The sequence below is a fragment of the Camelus ferus genome, chromosome 4 (genome assembly GCF_009834535.1).
Source record: "Camelus ferus isolate YT-003-E chromosome 4, BCGSAC_Cfer_1.0, whole genome shotgun sequence".
In the NCBI taxonomy this organism is placed as follows: domain Eukaryota; kingdom Metazoa; phylum Chordata; class Mammalia; order Artiodactyla; family Camelidae; genus Camelus; species Camelus ferus.
The window spans coordinates 4,195,782-4,213,469 of record NC_045699.1 but is presented as its reverse complement, the minus strand read 5'-3'; the positions used below and the strand labels follow the sequence as shown (position 1 = coordinate 4,213,469).

The 17,688-nt window shown below is 48.2% G+C and overlaps 1 protein-coding gene across 1 annotated transcript in view; it reads right to left on the bottom strand.

Annotated features, from left to right (window-relative positions):
- Nucleotides 1–17,688, bottom strand: part of PHF2 (PHD finger protein 2) — an 89,028-nt gene that overhangs the window by 26,481 nt on the left and 44,859 nt on the right. The window contains 3 exon segments of the mRNA XM_032477428.1: nt 11,478–11,542; nt 11,544–11,593; nt 17,025–17,110. Of these exon segments, the coding sequence (XP_032333319.1) occupies nt 11,478–11,542; nt 11,544–11,593; nt 17,025–17,110 (201 nt within the window).

The following is a 17,688-nucleotide window of genomic DNA, read 5'->3' as shown; positions in this document are numbered from 1 at the left end:
TGCTGGAGAGGGGTTTTCATCAGATGAGTGCGCAAGGCCATTAACCCACAGCTGAGGGTGTGCTGTGGTGGACACAGCGGGAAACAGCGTCAGACTGGGCCTGCAGAAGCCCAGGGGAGCAGGCGTGATGGGGGTCAGGGGTCTGAGAAGAACTGTACCGGCAAAGGTCTTGGAGGGAGGAGGATTTGGCAAATGTGAGGAATGAGAAGAAGCCTGGGCGGCTGGGGGACAAAAGGGTAGGGCGGCGCCAAGCACCCAAGGTGAGGAGGTGGGTCAGGCCACCTCATGCCAAGAGCACTGGGAACCACTAGACAGCTTGAGCAGGACAGTGACAATCAGAGGTTCATCTGGCTGCTACGCAGATGGACAGTGGACAGGAGCAGGGCCAGGGCGCAGTGGACAGGGCAGGGCCACCACGGAGGAGGAGGCTCAGCACGCAGTGCCTGGACTGGAAGGTGGCAGTGACAGGGAAATGGCAGACTCCAAAGACCAGACAGGGGTGGGAGGAGAACAGAGGGAGGCACAGGTGAATAGCTGAGGGACTGGCCTGAGTGACCAAGGGCCAGAAGCCATTGACTGGGGCCTGGAAGAGGGACAGGAGTGGGGGTGGGGACAGAGCCAGGGCTGAGTAGGGACACACTTGGTGGGACTGGCCAGTGGATGCACCAGTTGGGCAGACAGGTCAGGAGCTCAGAGAGATTGGTGGCTGGAGAAAGAAGCTGAGGAGTGGCTGACCAGGGGACAATCTATGAAGCCAGGGAAACAGATGGTGGGGAGCGAAAGCAGAGTTCCTCAGGGAGAGCAGTCAGCAGGGGAGGAGGCTGGGCAGACAGAGGAGAGCCAGCAGACATGGAGTCACAGTCTCCGTGGAGGACAGGACGCAAGGAGGGAGGGGCTGCACCACTGCTACATTTTGACAAGTCAGTTAAGGCGAGGCCTGGAGAGTGATCCTTGGGTTTGACCCCATGGTGACAGAATGTTAGGGATAAACCAGAAGGCCTGAGTGGAAGGTGAGGAAGAGAAGGAACGTGGTAGGCAACTGCTGTGAGAGGCACTGGGAGTATTGGAACAGTGCAGACAGCTGTGGAAGCCAAAGGCAGAAGGTCGCCCTTGATACACTGGAACCCCAAGCTCTCATCTCACTGGTGAGAGTTCCAAATTCACACAACACCCATGCGTTGGGTCTGGAACTGCGAAACCCATGAGGACCTAGCAAGAGGCAAGAAAAAAAACCACCCTGTGGGGGCAGCCAGTCTGCCCTGGGAAAGGATGCCCTTTGAGGGTCACGCCTCACAGAGGAGGTGAACTGCCCGGGGGTGGAGCCTGCAGATTCATCCGCCAAGAAAAGTAGACCCCAAGAGCTGAGGATAACAGGATAATTGAAAAGGGGACTTTAAGACAAATATATTACACACATTCAAAGGGATAATGAGAGGAAAAGGCAAAGAAAAGAGCAGGAGGGGGAAAGAATAGGCAACACTGAAAAGTAATATGCATTTTGAAAATCAAAATACAATGACTGAATTTTTTAAAAACTCAGTAGATACATTAAATGTGAGCTGATTGAAAAAAATTGGGTATTTGATTTGAAAAATAACATAGAGAATGGGAAAGAAGTGCTATTAAAAGAGAAAATAGAACATTTTTCAGAATTGAGATAAAATATGACATCTCAAATTAAAAGAGCTTCCTTGAGTCCTGACCAGGATATATAAAAAGAAATGCACGTTAGAGGCACTGCAGCATACCCGTGCTACATCAAAAGTGAGGAGACAGTGGGGCTTCGAGATGGTGGAATAAAAGGATGCGGGGCTCACCTCCTCCCACAAAAACATCAAAAATACATCTACTTGTGGAGTAATTCTAATAATTCTCACAGAAAACCTACTGAACTCTGGCAGAAGAACTTACACTAGCAAAGCTACAAAAAAAAAAAAAAATCTCCTTGTAACCAGGTAAGATTTAAAAAAAACGGAAAAAGAAGAATCAGGACCAGTACCTGCGCACCCAGGAGGGAGCGGTAAAGAGGAAGAGTTCCCTCACCCTGGGAAGACCCTTCATCAGCGGGGAGATTAGTTGGGACAGAAAGGGAGCTTCAGGGGCTCAGAGGAGACCACTGCAGCCACGTCACTGACCAGAACAGAGAGAAACTGGGGCCAAGGGTGCAGGCCACCGTGCAGCTCCCCAGCCCAGCACTCGAGCTGCTGTGTGTTGGAGCTGGGCACTGAAGCTGGGCTTCAGACGACAGACCTGGGGTTGGCTTTGCAGAGACAGCCTGAAGGAGCTAGAGTGGGGTGTGGGCTGAAACTGGGAGTGTGTGCAAGGGAGCCTGGGTCTGCCATAAAAAGCCCCACTGTTAGTGCTTGCTTGTGAGCAGAGGGACAGGACCCCACCATAGTAGCATCCGTCTCAGTGTGCTCACAGGGTGTGGTCCTGCCATAAAAGCCCCACTGAAATGCAAGGGGAGGGGTGGGACCCCGCCAGAGTGGTCTCTTTCTCGGTTTGCCCTCAGCTAGGGTGGCTCCATCTCTGGGAGCTGTGACAGGGAACAGTCACTGACAGGTTATCCCCAGTGGAAGAGAAGCTGAGGTCTGGGCCTACTCCCAAGGGTCGCATGAAGGTGAGGGCTGAGCCCTGTCCTGGGCATCTTTGGCAGGATTCACAGCCCTGGTGCCTCTGTGGACTTGGTGTCTGTGGGACATCCCAGCGGAAAGCTGGTGCATAGCTGGGGTAGGTCTGCATTACAGGTGGCCATGCACACATGGAGTCAGGGCTGGGGTCTGGGCTGACCCTGTTGCCCATGGTGGATCCAGGCGCACAACTACAGGTGACTATGGCAGGTCTTGGTGCCTGACTTCAACAGATCTGCCCTGGTGACTTTGTGAGCACAGTGCCTGAGGGGCACTAAGGCAGGCTGTCTGCATTCCCATGACTGAGGCGGGGTTGAGGGCAGCACCAAAAAGAGTGTATGTTGTGTATGTTGCAAGCTCGCACAGTAGGTGACAGGCAGCACCACAGAGGGCACTTCCCCATGGCAACTCCTGTGAAGGAGTATCCAGCAGCTCCTGTCCCAGGAGCAGCACCTACCAATCCCACCCTACCTCACACAGCAGCTCAAAAATGGATCTGGGGGCCCCTACTCCAACAGCTGAGGAGCAGAGCTCACCCCGACAGGGCTGTGACAACCATAAAGCAAAGAAGAGGCCCCTTCAAACCCCAGTGCAGGCTCTGGTCACCACAACACCAATCACACCCCCTATCAAGGGGGTAACAGCCAGTACACACAGAGGAAAGACGTGGCAGCCGTGCATACTAAAAACAGCCCTCATAACAAAAATGTTAGAAGCACGCAGGTTACACAGGGACACACCCACATAAAAGCAGCCCTTCAAGACCACAGTAGATAACCGTTACTCATAAATCCACAGAGTCAGAGAGATCTAAGTAAAATGAAGAAGCAGAGAAACCACTCACAGTTAAAATAACAAGAGAAATCCCCTGAAAGACAATTAAACAGACCTCTCTAGTCTACCAGACCTCAAGTTCAAAAAGAAAATAATAAAAATACTGAACAAATTAAGAAAGGCTATCAATAGAAATGCAGATGACTATAAAAAAGGAACTAGAAACTAGAAAGAGGAACCAATTAAAATCAGCTCATCTGCCAAGATGAAAGCCAAGCTAACGGCAATAAGTCACAGACTAAATAATGTAGAAAAACGAATAAGTGATCTGGAAGATACAATAGTAGAAACCACTCAATCAGAACAGCAAATAGAAAAACAAATGAAAAAAAGTGAAAGCAATTTAAGAGACCTACGGGTATACAGACCTAACATAAAGCATGCCAATCTATGCATACAGTGGGTCCCAGAAGGAGAAGAAAGAAAAACGGGGGTTGAAAACATGTTTGAAGAAATTATGGCTTCCCAAAACTAGAGAAGGAAACATGTCCAGGTATAGAAAGCACAGAGGGTTCCAAACAAGATGAACCCAGACAGACCTACACCAAGACATATTATAATTAAAATTGTAAAAGTTAAAAATTAAGAAAAGATTTTAAAGGCAGCAAGAGAAAAACAGTTAGTTACAAGGAAACCCCCCACAAGGCTATCAGCTGATTTTTCTACAGAAATGTTGCAGGCCAGAAGAGAATGGAAAGATATATTCAAAGTCCTGAAAGAGAAAACTTGCAACTTAGGATACTCTACCCAGCAAGATTATCATTTAGAATAAAAGGAGAGATGAAGAATTTCTCAGGCAAGCAAAAACTAAAAGAATACAGCAATACTAAACCTATTCTAAAAGAAACATTGAAAGGTCTTCTCTAAATAGAAAAGAAGCAAGAATCTACAGAATAGAGAAGATCACATTTGGAAATGCAATGACAACAATTAACAGCAGATGAATAAACATGAAGCAGTAAAAGAGGACATCAAAGTCATAAAATGTGGAGAGAGGAGTAAGAAAATGTAGATTTTTTTCTTTTTTGTTTTTTTAGAATGTGTATGAGCCTATATGATTACCACTCTAAAACAAGTAGATAGAGTAATGGGTTAACATACTTGAAAAACAGGCTACTCACAAATCAAAAACACACAACAGAGTCATAAAAACCAAAAAGAAAATAAACGAAGTGTGACATGAAATAAAATCATCAAACCACAAAAGGAAAAACAAAGAGAAAAAGGAACAAATAAATACAAAATCAACTGGAAAACAAGGTAAAAATGGCGGTAAGCACCTATCTATCAATAACTACCTTACACATCAATGGACTAAATGCTCCAATCAAAGGACAGAGAGTGGTAGATTGTATAATAAAACAAGAACCTATAAAATGCTGCCTACAAAAACCCACTTTAGGGAGAAGAATGTACAAACACTGAAAGTGAGGAGATGGAAAAAGATATTACATGCAAATGGAAATGACAAGAAAGCAAGGGTAGCAATACTCATATCACAAAATAGACTTTAAAACAAAGGCCACAAAGAAACATAAAGAAGGACACTATATAATGGCAAAAGGGCCAATACAAGAAAAGGATACTATACTCCTTAACATATATGCACCTAGCATAGGAGCATCTAAATACATAAAACAAATGCTAACAGATACAAAGGGAGAAATTGATGGGAATACAATAATAGCAGGAGACTTTAATACCCCACTAACATCAATAGACAGATCTTCCAGAGAGAAAATCAATAAAGCAACAGAAATCCTAAATGACACAATAGAACAGTCAGATTTAATTGATATTTTCAGGACATTACATCCAAAAAACAAAACAAAAACAAAAATAAAAACAGAATATACATTCTCTTCAAGTGCACATGGAATATTCTCTAGGATAGACCAGAAACTCAGACACAAAACAAGCCTCAGCAAATTTAAGAGGGTAGAAATTATTCCAAGCATCTTTTCTGACCAAAATGGCATGAAACTAGAAATCAACCACAGAAAGAGGAATGAGAAACAAATGATTGCATGGAGACTAAACAAAATGCTATTAAAAATTTTTTTTAAGTTACTAAAAAAAAAACTAATGGGTCAATGATGAAATCAAAGAGGAAATTAAAAAATACCTTGAAACAAATGACAATGAAAGCACAACCACACAAAATCTATGGGATGCAGCAAAAGCTAAGAGGAAGTTCATAGCAATATAGGCTTAATATCTCAAATAAACAACATAACCGACCACCTATAAGAATTAGAAAAAGAAGAAGCAAAACTAAACTCAGCAGAAGGAAGGAAAAAATAAAGATCACAGAGGAAATAAATAAGAGACTTTAAAACAATATAAAAATAAAACCAAGTTCTAGTTTTATTTTGAAAAGATAAACAAAATCAACAAACCTCTGGCCAGGCTCAGCAAGAAGGAAAGAGAGAGGATATAAATAAACAAAATAAGAAATGAAAGAGGAGAAATGACAACCAATACCACAGAAATACAAAAAAAACATAAAAGGATATTATGAACAATTATGTGCCAATAAATTGGATAACCTAGAAGAAATGGACAAGTTTCTAGAAACACACAGCCCACCAAAACTGAATCAAGAAGAAATAGATCATTTGAACAGACTGATCACTGTAAATGAAATAGGATCTTTAATTATAAAACAATTCCCTGCAAACAAAAATGCAGGACCAGAAGGCTTCACTGGGGAATTCTACCAAACTTACAAAGAAGAACTTATACCAATTATTGTCAAAATCTTCCAAAATACTGAAGAGGAGAGAAAACTCCCAAACTCATTCTATGAAGCAACTAACAACCTGATAGAAACCAGACAAAGACTCTACCAAAAATGAAAATGACAGGCCAATATTATGATAAACATAGATGCAAAAATTCTCAACAAAATATTAGCAAATTAAATCCAACAACACATAAGATCATACACCACAATCAAGTTGGTATCAACCCAGGGTCACAAAGATGGTTCAACATATACAAATCAATGTGATACACCACATCAACAAAAGATAGGACAAAAACCACATGATCATCTCAATAGATGCAGAAAAAGCACTTGATAAAATTCAACATTCATTCATTATAAAAACTCTTAACAAGTGGGTATGAAGGAAACATATCTCAACATAATAAAAGCTATTTACGACAAACCCACTGCCAACATAATACTCAATGGTGAAAACCTGAAAGCTTTCCTGTTAAATCTGGAACAAGATAAGGATGCCTACTCTCACCGCTTCTATTCAATATAGTATTAGAAGTCCCAGCAATAGCAATCAGACAAGAAAAAGAAATAAAAGGGATTCAAATTGGCAGAGAGGAGACAAAATGCTCACTATATGCCAATGACATGATATTATATCTAGAAAACCCTGAAGACACCACACAAAAACTACTAGAGCTGATAAACAAATTCAGCAAGGTAGCAGGATTAACATACAGAAATCTGTTGCATTTCTTTATACTAATAATAAAATATCAGAAAGGGAAAGTAAAAAGCTAATCCCTTTAAAAATCACATCAAAAAAATAAAATACTTATGATAAACCTGACCAAGGCAGTGAAAGACTTATATGCTGAGAACTATAAAACACTGATAAAGGAAATTAAATATGACTTATAGAAATGGAGGGATATCCCATGCTCTTGGATTGGAAGAATTAATATTGTTAAAATGGCTATATTACCCCAAAAAATCTACCAATTTAATGCCAGCCCTATAAAACTACCCAGGACATTTTTCACAGAACTAGAACAAATAATCTTAAAATTTCTATAGAATCACGTAAGACCCAGAATTGCCCAAGCAATACTGAAGAAAATTAAGGAAGCTGGAAGCATAACTCTCCCAGACTTCAGACAATACTACAGAGCTACAGTAATCGAAACAATGTGGTACTGGCACAAAAACAGACATATGGAACAATGGAACAGAATAGAGGGCCCAGAAATAAACCCACACCCCTACAGTCAATTAATCTTCGACAATGGAGATAAAATATACAATAGAGAAAAGATAGTCTCTTAGGCAAGTGGTGTTGGGAAAACTGAACAGCCTCATGTAAATCAATGAAGTTAGAACACTCCCTCACACAATACACAAAAATAAACTCAAAATGGCTTAAAGACTTAAACATAAGACAAGACACCATAAACCTCCTAGAATAGAACATAGACAAAACATTCCTGATATAAATTGTAGCAATGTTCTCCTAGGGCAGTCTAACCAGGCAATTAAAAAAAGCAAAAATAAATAAATGGACATAATTAAATTTATAAGCTTTTGCACAGCAAAGGAAACTGTAAACAAAACAAAAAGACAACCTATGGACTCAGAGGAAATATTTGCAAACAATGCAACTGACAAAAGCTTAATTTCCAGAATATACAAACAGCTCATACAACTCAATAACAAAAAGCAAACAACCCAATCAAAAATGGGCAAAGACCTAAACAGACATTTCTCCAATGAAGACATACTAATGGCCAATAGGCACATGAAAAAATGCTCAATATTGCTAACTATCAGAGAAATGCAAATCAAAACCACAAAATCACCTCATATTGGTAAGAATGACCATCATTAAAAAGTCCACAAAGGATAAATGCTGGTGAGAGTGTGAAGAAAAGGGAACCCTCCTACACTGTTGGGGGGAATGTAGTTTGGTGCAGCCACTATGGAAAACTGTATGGAGATTCCTTAAAAAACTAAAAACAGACTTACCATATGATCCAGCAATTCCACTCTTGGGCATAAACTCTAATTGGAAAAGACACCTGCCCCGCAATGTTCATAGCAGCACTATTTACAATAAAGACATGGAAGCAACCTAAATGTCCATTGAAGGGTGAATGGATAAAGAAGATGTTGTGTATACACACACAAACACACACACACACACACACACACACATATATATACACATATACACAATGGAATACTGCTCAGCCATAAAAAAAGAATGAAATACTGTCATTTGCAGCAACACAGATAGAACTAAAGATTATCATACTAAGTGAAGTAAGTCAGAAAGAGAAAGATAAATCATATGACATCACTCACATGTAGAATCTAAAAGAACTTATTTACAAAGCAGAAACAGACTCACAGACAGAAAACAAACTTATGGTTACTGGAGGGGAAGGGGGCAATATATAAATTAGGGGTTTGGGATTTGCAGATAAACAGTACTATACATAAAACAGATAAATAGCAAATGTCTACTGTATAGCACAGGGAACTATATTCAATATCTTGCAACTTATAATGATAAAGAATGAGAAAGGAAATATGTATATGTATAACTCAATCAATATGCTGTATACCAGAAACTAACATAACATTGTAAATCAACTATACTTCAGCTTTAAAAAATGAAAAGACACGCTCAAAAGCTTTCAGATCAAAAAACAGATTATTTACCAAAACGAAACAAAACAGAACAAAAACTCTAGCAACTAAAATGACAACAGAAATCTCATCAATAACAAGAGATGTTATAAGACAACAAAGAAATATTTCCAAAAACCTCAAGGAAAGTAACTTTTACCCTAGAATTTTAGGTCCATTTTAGGAAATTAGAATCATGCAAGAATAAGAACGAAATTAAAACATTTTCAGACATAGAGAATATTTTTATAGGCCTTTTCTGAAAGTACCACTACAGGATATAATTCAACAAGAAGGAAAACAAATCTAGAAGAAAGGAGTGGGATTCAAGGAGTAACGGAAAATTGATTTACAGATTCCACAGAATTCCTACCACAATCCCAGGGGATTACTTTACAGAAACTTGACATACTGAACTTGAAATGCTGAAATAAATGCAAGGCACTCGGATGACCAAAACAGACTTTAAAAAAAACAAAGTTGGAGGACACATCCTAGTTTCAAAATTCACAAAGCTACAGTAATCAAGACTGTGTGGTACTGGCATAAAGAGAGACATATGGATCAGTGGAACAGAACTATGTCCAGAAATAAACCGAAACATCTATGGTCAATTGCTTTTCATCAAGAGAGTCAAGATAATTCAATGGCGAAAGAATAGTCATTTCAATAAATGGTGCTGGGACAACTGGAAATCCACATACAAAAAAAAGAAGTTGGAGCCTTACCTCACACCATAAAGAAAAATTAACTGAAAATGGGTTAAAGATCTAAATCTAAGAGCTAAAACTTTTAGACATGGGCATAAATTGTGGCCTTAACCTTGGCAATGGTTTCTTACATTAGACAATAAAAGCACAAGCAATGGAAGAAAAAAACAAATAAATTAGACTTCATCAAAATTAAAACCTTTTACACTTCAGAGGACACTATGGAAGTGAAAAGACAACCCACAAAACAAGAGAAAGTATTTGCAAATCATATCTTTGATAAGGGACTTATATCTAAAATATATAAAGAACTCAATACTAAAAAGATAAGAAAAAACTTTTAATGGGCAAAGGACAAATGGCCAATAAGGACATGAAAAGGTGCTCAACATCACTAGTCATCAGGGAAATTCAAATTAAAACCACAGTGAGAGGCAACTTCATACCTACAAGGATGGCTGAAATCAAACCATCAGATAGTTGGATAATAACAAGTTCTGGTGAGGACGTGGAGGCTGCTGGTGAGGATGGAAAGTAGTACACCCACTTTAGAAACGAGTCTGGCAATTGTTCAATGAAATTGAGTAACTCCTAAAAATGAAAATATACATCCAAACAAAACATTTTGCAAGAACATTTATAGTAGAATTCTTCACAGTAGCCAAAACCCAGAAATAATCCAAGTGTCTATCAGCTGACAGTCTATCCATACAATGGAATATTACTCAGCCATAAAAAAGGAGCAAAGCATTGAGATTTGCTACACCAGAGATGAACCTTGAGGGCTTTATTCTAAGTGAAATAAGCCAGTCACAAAAGGGCCACATAGTATATGATTCCACTTAGATGAAATGTTCAAAATAGGCCAATCTACAGTGACAGAAAGCAGATTAGCAGTAGGCCTGAGAAGAGAAGGGAGAGGGATGGGGATAATAATAATGCTACGGGTTTCTTTTTGAGGTGATGAAAATGTTCTAAAACTAACTGTCGGTGGTGCATAGATCTGTGAATACACTGAATTGTACCCTTTAAATAGATGGATTGTACGGTATCTGACTTACATCTCAATAAAGATGGGGGAAAGGAAATAAAAGAGAAAGAAGCCAGAGAGGAAAAATACCTTACCCACAGAGGAGCAAGAGTTACATTGAGTTTCTCATCAGAAACCATGCACTCAAGTAGAGAATGGGGTGAGACATTTGAAGTGTTAAAAAAAAAAAAACCCCACCAACTTAGAATTCTGTGTCCATCAAATTACCCTTCAAAAGTGAAGAAGTAAAGACTCTGTCAAATAAAAATTGTCCTGCAGCCATGAAGGGCCAAGGGTGGTGAGGAGGAGCTGTCTCTACAACCGCACAGACACGCGGTCAGGGTGCCCCTGTCTCACCAGAAGCCGCTCCCGACGGCCCTGATCCTGCCCTCAGCCCTCATGCAGGACAAGGGTGTGCGGTGGGTGGGGGGCATTCTAGGAAGGCCTAGGGACTCCCCCCCAGGCCATGGGCACAGATGAAAGTCACAGCAGTTTGACACCAGCACCTGCCACATCCAGAGGGTGGTGTCAGGCTGGATACCCACTCCTTATCCATAAAATGGGGACAGTGGCCTCTCCTTCAGGAAGGTTCCGTGGGAAGGGCCACACCAGGTGGGGATGGTAGGTCCTGTCCTCCCCGGGCTGAGCCCAGAGCCCAGAGGAACAGGGTCGCCAACACCTGTCCACGGAGGCGCTGAGGAGGGAGAGGGCAGCCCCCGTGCCGGGAGCACGTGGGGTTTTGGCCACTGTGCTGGCCCCCTGGGGGGAAGCCCGGGGCCCTGGAGCCCCCGTGGGGGATGCACGCCCCGGCCTGGGAGGGAGCGGGCAGGCCAGAGAGGGAACGGCTGCCACATGCCCACCTGGGAAAGGTCCGACTCCGCAGCTCCTTGATGAAGAGCTGGCTGCCGTTCTGCACAGGCTTCACAGTCGGGCGTCTGCCCTGGGCCATGTTTGTGCCAGGTCCGCTTCTTCTTCACTGCGGGGGACACAGCAGGCAGTGCGTCACCCGCAGCCCTCCCCAAGCCTCCCGGGACCCAGCTGGGAGGACAGCCACCATGAGCGCCACAAGGCTCAGACCTCCTCAGAGACAGAGTCCTCGGGGCTCCCTGGCCCTGAGCCTGTCACGTGGTCAGGTCCCACCCTCCCCATCCTCAGGTCACGGCCCCCACCTGCCCCACACCTCCCGACCTGCCAGTTCAGTTGATGGCATGCAAAAGCTGGGGTCTCCTGGGACCCCTCCCCACTGAGCGCTCAGTCTGCCGAGAACTCATCAGAGGCATCTCCTGAGAAGGCCCATCAAGGCTTGCTATTCAGGACACCTCCGGCCCGGCCTCCCCTCAGACGGGCCCTCCAATAGCACAAACCCTGTCCCTCCCAGCTGGGACCTTTACTGCCCTGACAGCCCACAGCTCACAGGCAGGGCAGGCCAGAGCCCCCTGCTGCACCGGCTGCCCTCCCCACCCCCAAGTCACGTCTTCCTCACACCCCTCTTCGCCATCACCCCTGCCCACCACTGCCTGCCCGCCCCTCAGGCTGTCCGGTTCTCATGCCAGCTCCCAGGGCACTGGGCATGCACACCTCCCCTACCGGGCTGTGACATGTGCATACACAAGGACACACACGTGCACATGCACACACAAGTGCACATGCCCCTCGCAGACTGACAGGCAGGTGCACACTAGCACACGGCATACAAGCACGCACGCACACTAACGTACACCCCTACTGGACTGTGAGAGCCCGGAGGGAGGGAAGCTATTTCCCCGATGCCCTCGCCCCCATTCAGGGCAGCCACTGGCCACTCGGTGAGTGAGGACAGGCCAGGTGTGGGGACTCATCGCTGGGGGCTGCTGGGCAGGGTTTGAAACAGGCTGACCCTCGGGTAGAGATGAGACTGGATATGAGGGAGAGCTGGCAGTGCCGTCAGGGTGCCTGTCCTTCATGGATAAGAACACGGAGGGGACTGCAGTCCTCCTGCGTCTTGGCGGTTGTGGGGATGAAGCAAGCTGACGGCTACCCCTGAGCAGGACCTGCCTAAGGCAGGATGGGGAAGGCTGGTGGCTGAGCTGACCTCGGTTCCAAACTGCCACCCCTTCCCTGTCTCATCAAGTCATAACTCCTTGAGACTGTCTCCTACAACAGGGGATATTTAATCATGCCTGGTCTCCAAGACCAAGGTGTGGGTGGACATTACGGAAATCTGGCAAGGTCCCGCAAAGGGACGGCTGGAGCTGGGACTTCCAGATCCAGATCCAAAGGCCTCAGGGTCACCTGCCCAGATCTTTCTTGCCCACTATCTTGTAGCTGTGTGACCCTAGGCAAGTTACTGGGTATCTCTGTGCCTCATTATTAATGCTAATCCTGGCCTCCTGGGCTCCTTCTGAGATGAGCGCTTGGTATCCCACCTGCCCCACAGAGCTCTGCCAGGCACCACTGCACCAGCTCAGGCCCCTTTCTTATAGCAAGGCTACCTAGACCACAGGTGCCCCACTTTGCCTGGAAATGCCCAGCACAGAGTGGGCACTGAGGGACATTTGTGGATGGATGGTGTCTCCCCAGTGCCATACTAGTTCCTCAGTCCAACCCATGGCCTTTGATACCCAACAGAGACCGGCAATGCCAGCAGGAAAACTCCCCACTGCCCTCCTGTTACTCCATCTCAGGCATGTTCTTCTGTAAATTTGCAAGCACTTGCTCACCAGCTCAGCTCTGCACAGAGGTCACCAAGGCCGGGGGTGGTGGCCTGGGGGTCATCCCTGATTCTTAAAGTGCTTTGTAAAGAGCCCAGCTGGCTTGGTTGGGAAGGGGGTGCCCATGGCCAACGCAGGGCCCTGGAGGAAGGGGAAAACCTTCTCGATGAAACAGCCTCAACATCGCCACCCTTTCTGTTGCACGTATCGCTGCTGCACATGTCTGAATCCTTCTGTGCGGGGCACAGTGGGGCCCGCAGAGAAGAGCCGGCTGGTCCGGAACGGGCACCTGAGCCCTGTGAACAAGTGCCCCTGGGGCACCATGTGTGCAAAGGGCTTTAGAGTTTACAAGGTGCCCCACTCCGTCCCAAGAAGGGCCCGAGGAAACGGAGGGAGCTGTGTGTGTCCACGGAGGGGTCGGAGTGGAACTTGGCGAGTCCAGCTTCTTGGATCCAGGCTGTCCACGAAGCAGGGAGCCTCTCTGACTGTCCCCAGTGGGAGGCGAACCTGGCTTGTAGTGGGGCGTCCCACTTACAAGGGGGCCCAATGAATTCAGAGATTTGAGGAGGGGGTGAAAAGGGAAGCCCAGGATGCACTCTGGCAGCTGTGACAAAGCAGACAGGAGAGGCCACAACCCAGCTGGGAAGGCTGACAGAGACAGGCAGTCCCTGTGCAGAGCAGGGGCCGGCAGGGAGGGGCGAGGGGGAAGGGAGGTGCTTTGGAGGGACCGTGCATGGGCCCTCAAGGTCAGCAGGGTGGGGGTGCCCACATCCTCCCCAGCTGCTGTTCCCTCTAGCACGAGCTCATCTAGCACAGCTCTCTGGCTTGAGGATGCCTGCCCTGGCTCCTGCATCTGCCTCACGCCCCTTCCTGAGAGGCAGGGTGATCTTCAGGGCAGCCCCACTTCTAGGGACAAGACCAAGGCTGCAGCCTTACCTTCCCCTTGGAAGGTACACAGAGGTCCAAGGAGGCAGCCCTCCCAGTGTGGAGTGCCAGGTGCCAGAAGGCCACCTGGGGAAACCGAGTCTCGGAGGGGGCAGACAGCCGAGCGACAGCAAACAGGCAGGGGAGCAGAGGGCAGCAGGACAAGCCAGCAGCACCTCCGTGTGCCTGCCAAGAGCGGGGCCTGAGAAGGCCACGCTGACCAGGGGCCGGGGGCAGTCCTGTCCTGGGCCGGCGTGGGCCTTCTGGGCCCTCACTTGGGGCTGGGCAGCTCCTAGCAGTCTCATGGAGAGGCTGGAACACACCTGACACTGTGACTGGTGCAGGTGTGCTGGGGCATCAGCCAGAGATGAAGCTGTGGGGCAGGGTGTAAGCTCCACAGGGCTACCTCCAAACCCCCTGCAGCCCTGGCTGGTGGGTTCCTTCCCTCCCCGGGCCCATGACCCCCCCAGAGCCCAGAGGCTGACCCTTGCCCTGCCTGTGGTACCCCAAAGCACCCTCTGACAAGGCGCCCTGAAGTTGGCTGCCCATCAGGAAGGCTGGTGGGGGCTCAGCGGGCCCCCCGGAGCACGGGGGCAACAGGTGTGCCTGAGGCGTTTGGTACCAGGGCCCTGCCAGCCTCCAAGCGTGGCTCACCTCACCCTCATGGGGTGAGACAGCTGCGGCAGCCGCTGGGGGAGGACGGTAAGAAGTGAGTGAGGGAAGTAGCGTCCAGAGCAGGCCCAGAGCTACCAGGAGGCAACGCTAGCACTCAGAACCACTTTAAGGGCCATGTCACCTGCCTCCCGTGCGCCTTCATGCCAATGAGGATACCTTGTCGAGTTCCCACCTCAAATCTCTGTGAATTGGATAAACCTGTGGGCCCGCGGGTCACAGGCCAAAATCAGTCCAAGGGACAGGTAGGGACAGGTGGCGACAGCAGGGGGAGAGAACCCTGCCATCTCATGAAGACAGGGCAAAGCTGGAGGGATGTGGCCTCGGTCCAGCTCGTTCTGGGACCCCGCCCCCATCCCATCCTGGTCCTCTCCCTCCTGTCCTCGCCTTGCTGTGTTCACCACAACCCGCCACCAGGCCAGGGCCAGGAAGGGAGGCAGGCCCACGTGCTCGAGTGTCCCCCAGGCACACAGGGGCATCCAAGGGCCTCACTCTGGAAGGTGTGACCAAAGCCGACGTGGCAAAAACCAACCAGTGTGTCACAGACAGGCTCCAGTCAGGGCACAGACATGTGTGAGATGAATGGTGACGGGCAATCTGAGAGCACCCACTGGCGGAAGGTGCTAGAATCTGTGCCTTTGTCCCTGGCGGGCTCCATAACGGCAGGAAACGTCTGATTCACAGAATTCATGAGGCACGTATGCACGCACGTGTGTGCACACACACAGCCAGGGAAGGGCTGCCAGGTCCCGCCAGGCTGCTGTCCACGCTGCTGCTGGTCTAAAACAGGGGCAGCTCTGCCCCCGCCCTCCCCGAGCACCCCCCGGGCAGTGCCTCCCCAGGGCACTCGGCTCTGCTTGAAGGATGGGAGTCTGCTGGCTCCAGCCCTGATCTGCCCCAGGGCCCGCAGGTGCAGCCCCTGGGTCTGACCCTGCTCCTATCTCCCAGGCCCTGAGCTTTCCTGGAGGCTCGCGAGGTGCCAGAGATGCTGGTTAAGCCACAGGGTGACAGTCTTCCTCCTGCACCTGCTGTAAGGCAGTTATCAGAACTGTCGGGTCATGTAGGGCAGATGTGTTGTGAACACCTGCCAACGCCCGGGGGTATGTGGCTAAGTTAGGAACTTAAGAACTTTCGTGTCTGGGAAGTTCAGAAGCCATCAGGTCTCCTCTTCTCCCCCATCTCATGCACCTGTCAGCATTTCCCCATAAGACCACAATGTGCTGGAGGGCAGGGCACAAGAGCTGAAATGAATACCACCCCAGTGGTCACTCAGTGATGATGGGGTGCAGGCTAGGCACAAAGAGAGACCCCGCTTCACCCAGCTTCCCAAGGGGCTGGGCTGCAGTCCTCAAGGCACCCTTGGCCAGCCTCAACCCCTGACCCACAGAGGCGCTGGGAGTGGGCCTCCACTCTGGGCCAGGCTTCTCCCTACACGCTCTGGATCCACAGGACTCGCCCATAAGGGCTGGAGGGGTCCAGTGTCTGCAGACCACGGCACTTCCCTCACGTAGACTCAGCCCTGGAACTTGCCTCCCAGCCATGACGTCAGGCCCCTTGGAGCCACCTTGGATGAACCTGTGCTTTGAGAAGCCCCACAGGCTCCATCAACCCCAAAGGACCAGAAGGAAGGGGGTCTTCATGGTGCACAAACAGAAGTTTGAGAAAGAGAATCAGCTAAGATTCCCTGCAGGGGCCACCACAAAAGGGAAGGAGAGCAGATCGCCAGCAGTGCACATTCCCAGAGCCCTGCATAGAGGTGGCCGGCTGGGCAGGGCTGGGCTGGGCCAGCCAGTTCCCCATCTCAGGCTGCCTGATCACTGCAGATGGAGTTTGCGGCCCCTGTTCAGGCCTTTAAAGTCCGCTGGGCTCTCTGCACAGGGCCATGAGCGGCCCCAGCTGCATCCACAGGCAGGAGACAATCAGGAAGAGTCACAGTGGGCCCAGCAGGGCCATAAGGGACAGTAAGTAAGGCGAGAGGTGGTACCCAGGCACCAGGGTGCCCCGGCTGCATGGGTGGTTCACTCCAGCAAGCTGGGGCCAGGTCAGTGTTGGAGTCAAGGCCAAGCGGAGACCCTGCCCCCCGGCCAGATCCAAGGAGCAGCAGTGTTGGACCATACTTACGGGTGGACTTCCCGTGGGTTTTCTCGCAGTTTGGGCAGTGGTATATGTCGATGTCTGGGGCCTCCTCCTCTTCCACGCCAACACAGCTGCAACAGGAGACACAGACATCACCAGCAGTCAGCAACTGCTCCGCTGCTTCCCCTGCAGGGCTCTGCAGCACCTCCCGCTCACCTTTCAGGAAGAAGGGCCGGGCAGCGTGAGCGCAGCCGGGGCAGAGTGTGCGCGGGGACAGGTGGCCATGGGGATGGGATGGAGACTCGAAAAGGGACATAGGGTCAAGGAAGGCCTCACCAGGTGTGACCAGGAGGGGCAGAGGGAACTGGTCATCCTTTGAGCTTGCTTCCATGTGGGCCATCATTACCCTGTCACCACAGAGCCCAGGGATGCTGGGGGTGTGGGTCTCAGAGCCAGGCCACCCCCCTCAATTCACTATAGGCAGTTTGCAGCCATGGGCAGGGCCCCTCCGGACCCTATGGTGGGGACAGATGCAAGTCACCTTCCCCAGGGGCCTGACCACGGTGCCGAGACAACTGGATATCAGAAGGTGAAGCCAAACCCCTACCTCACGCCATATACAAAAAATTAAGTGAAAAGGCATTAACAACCTAAAGATAAGGGCTAAAACTGCAACACTCTTAGAAGGAAACACAGGGGTGAATCTTCA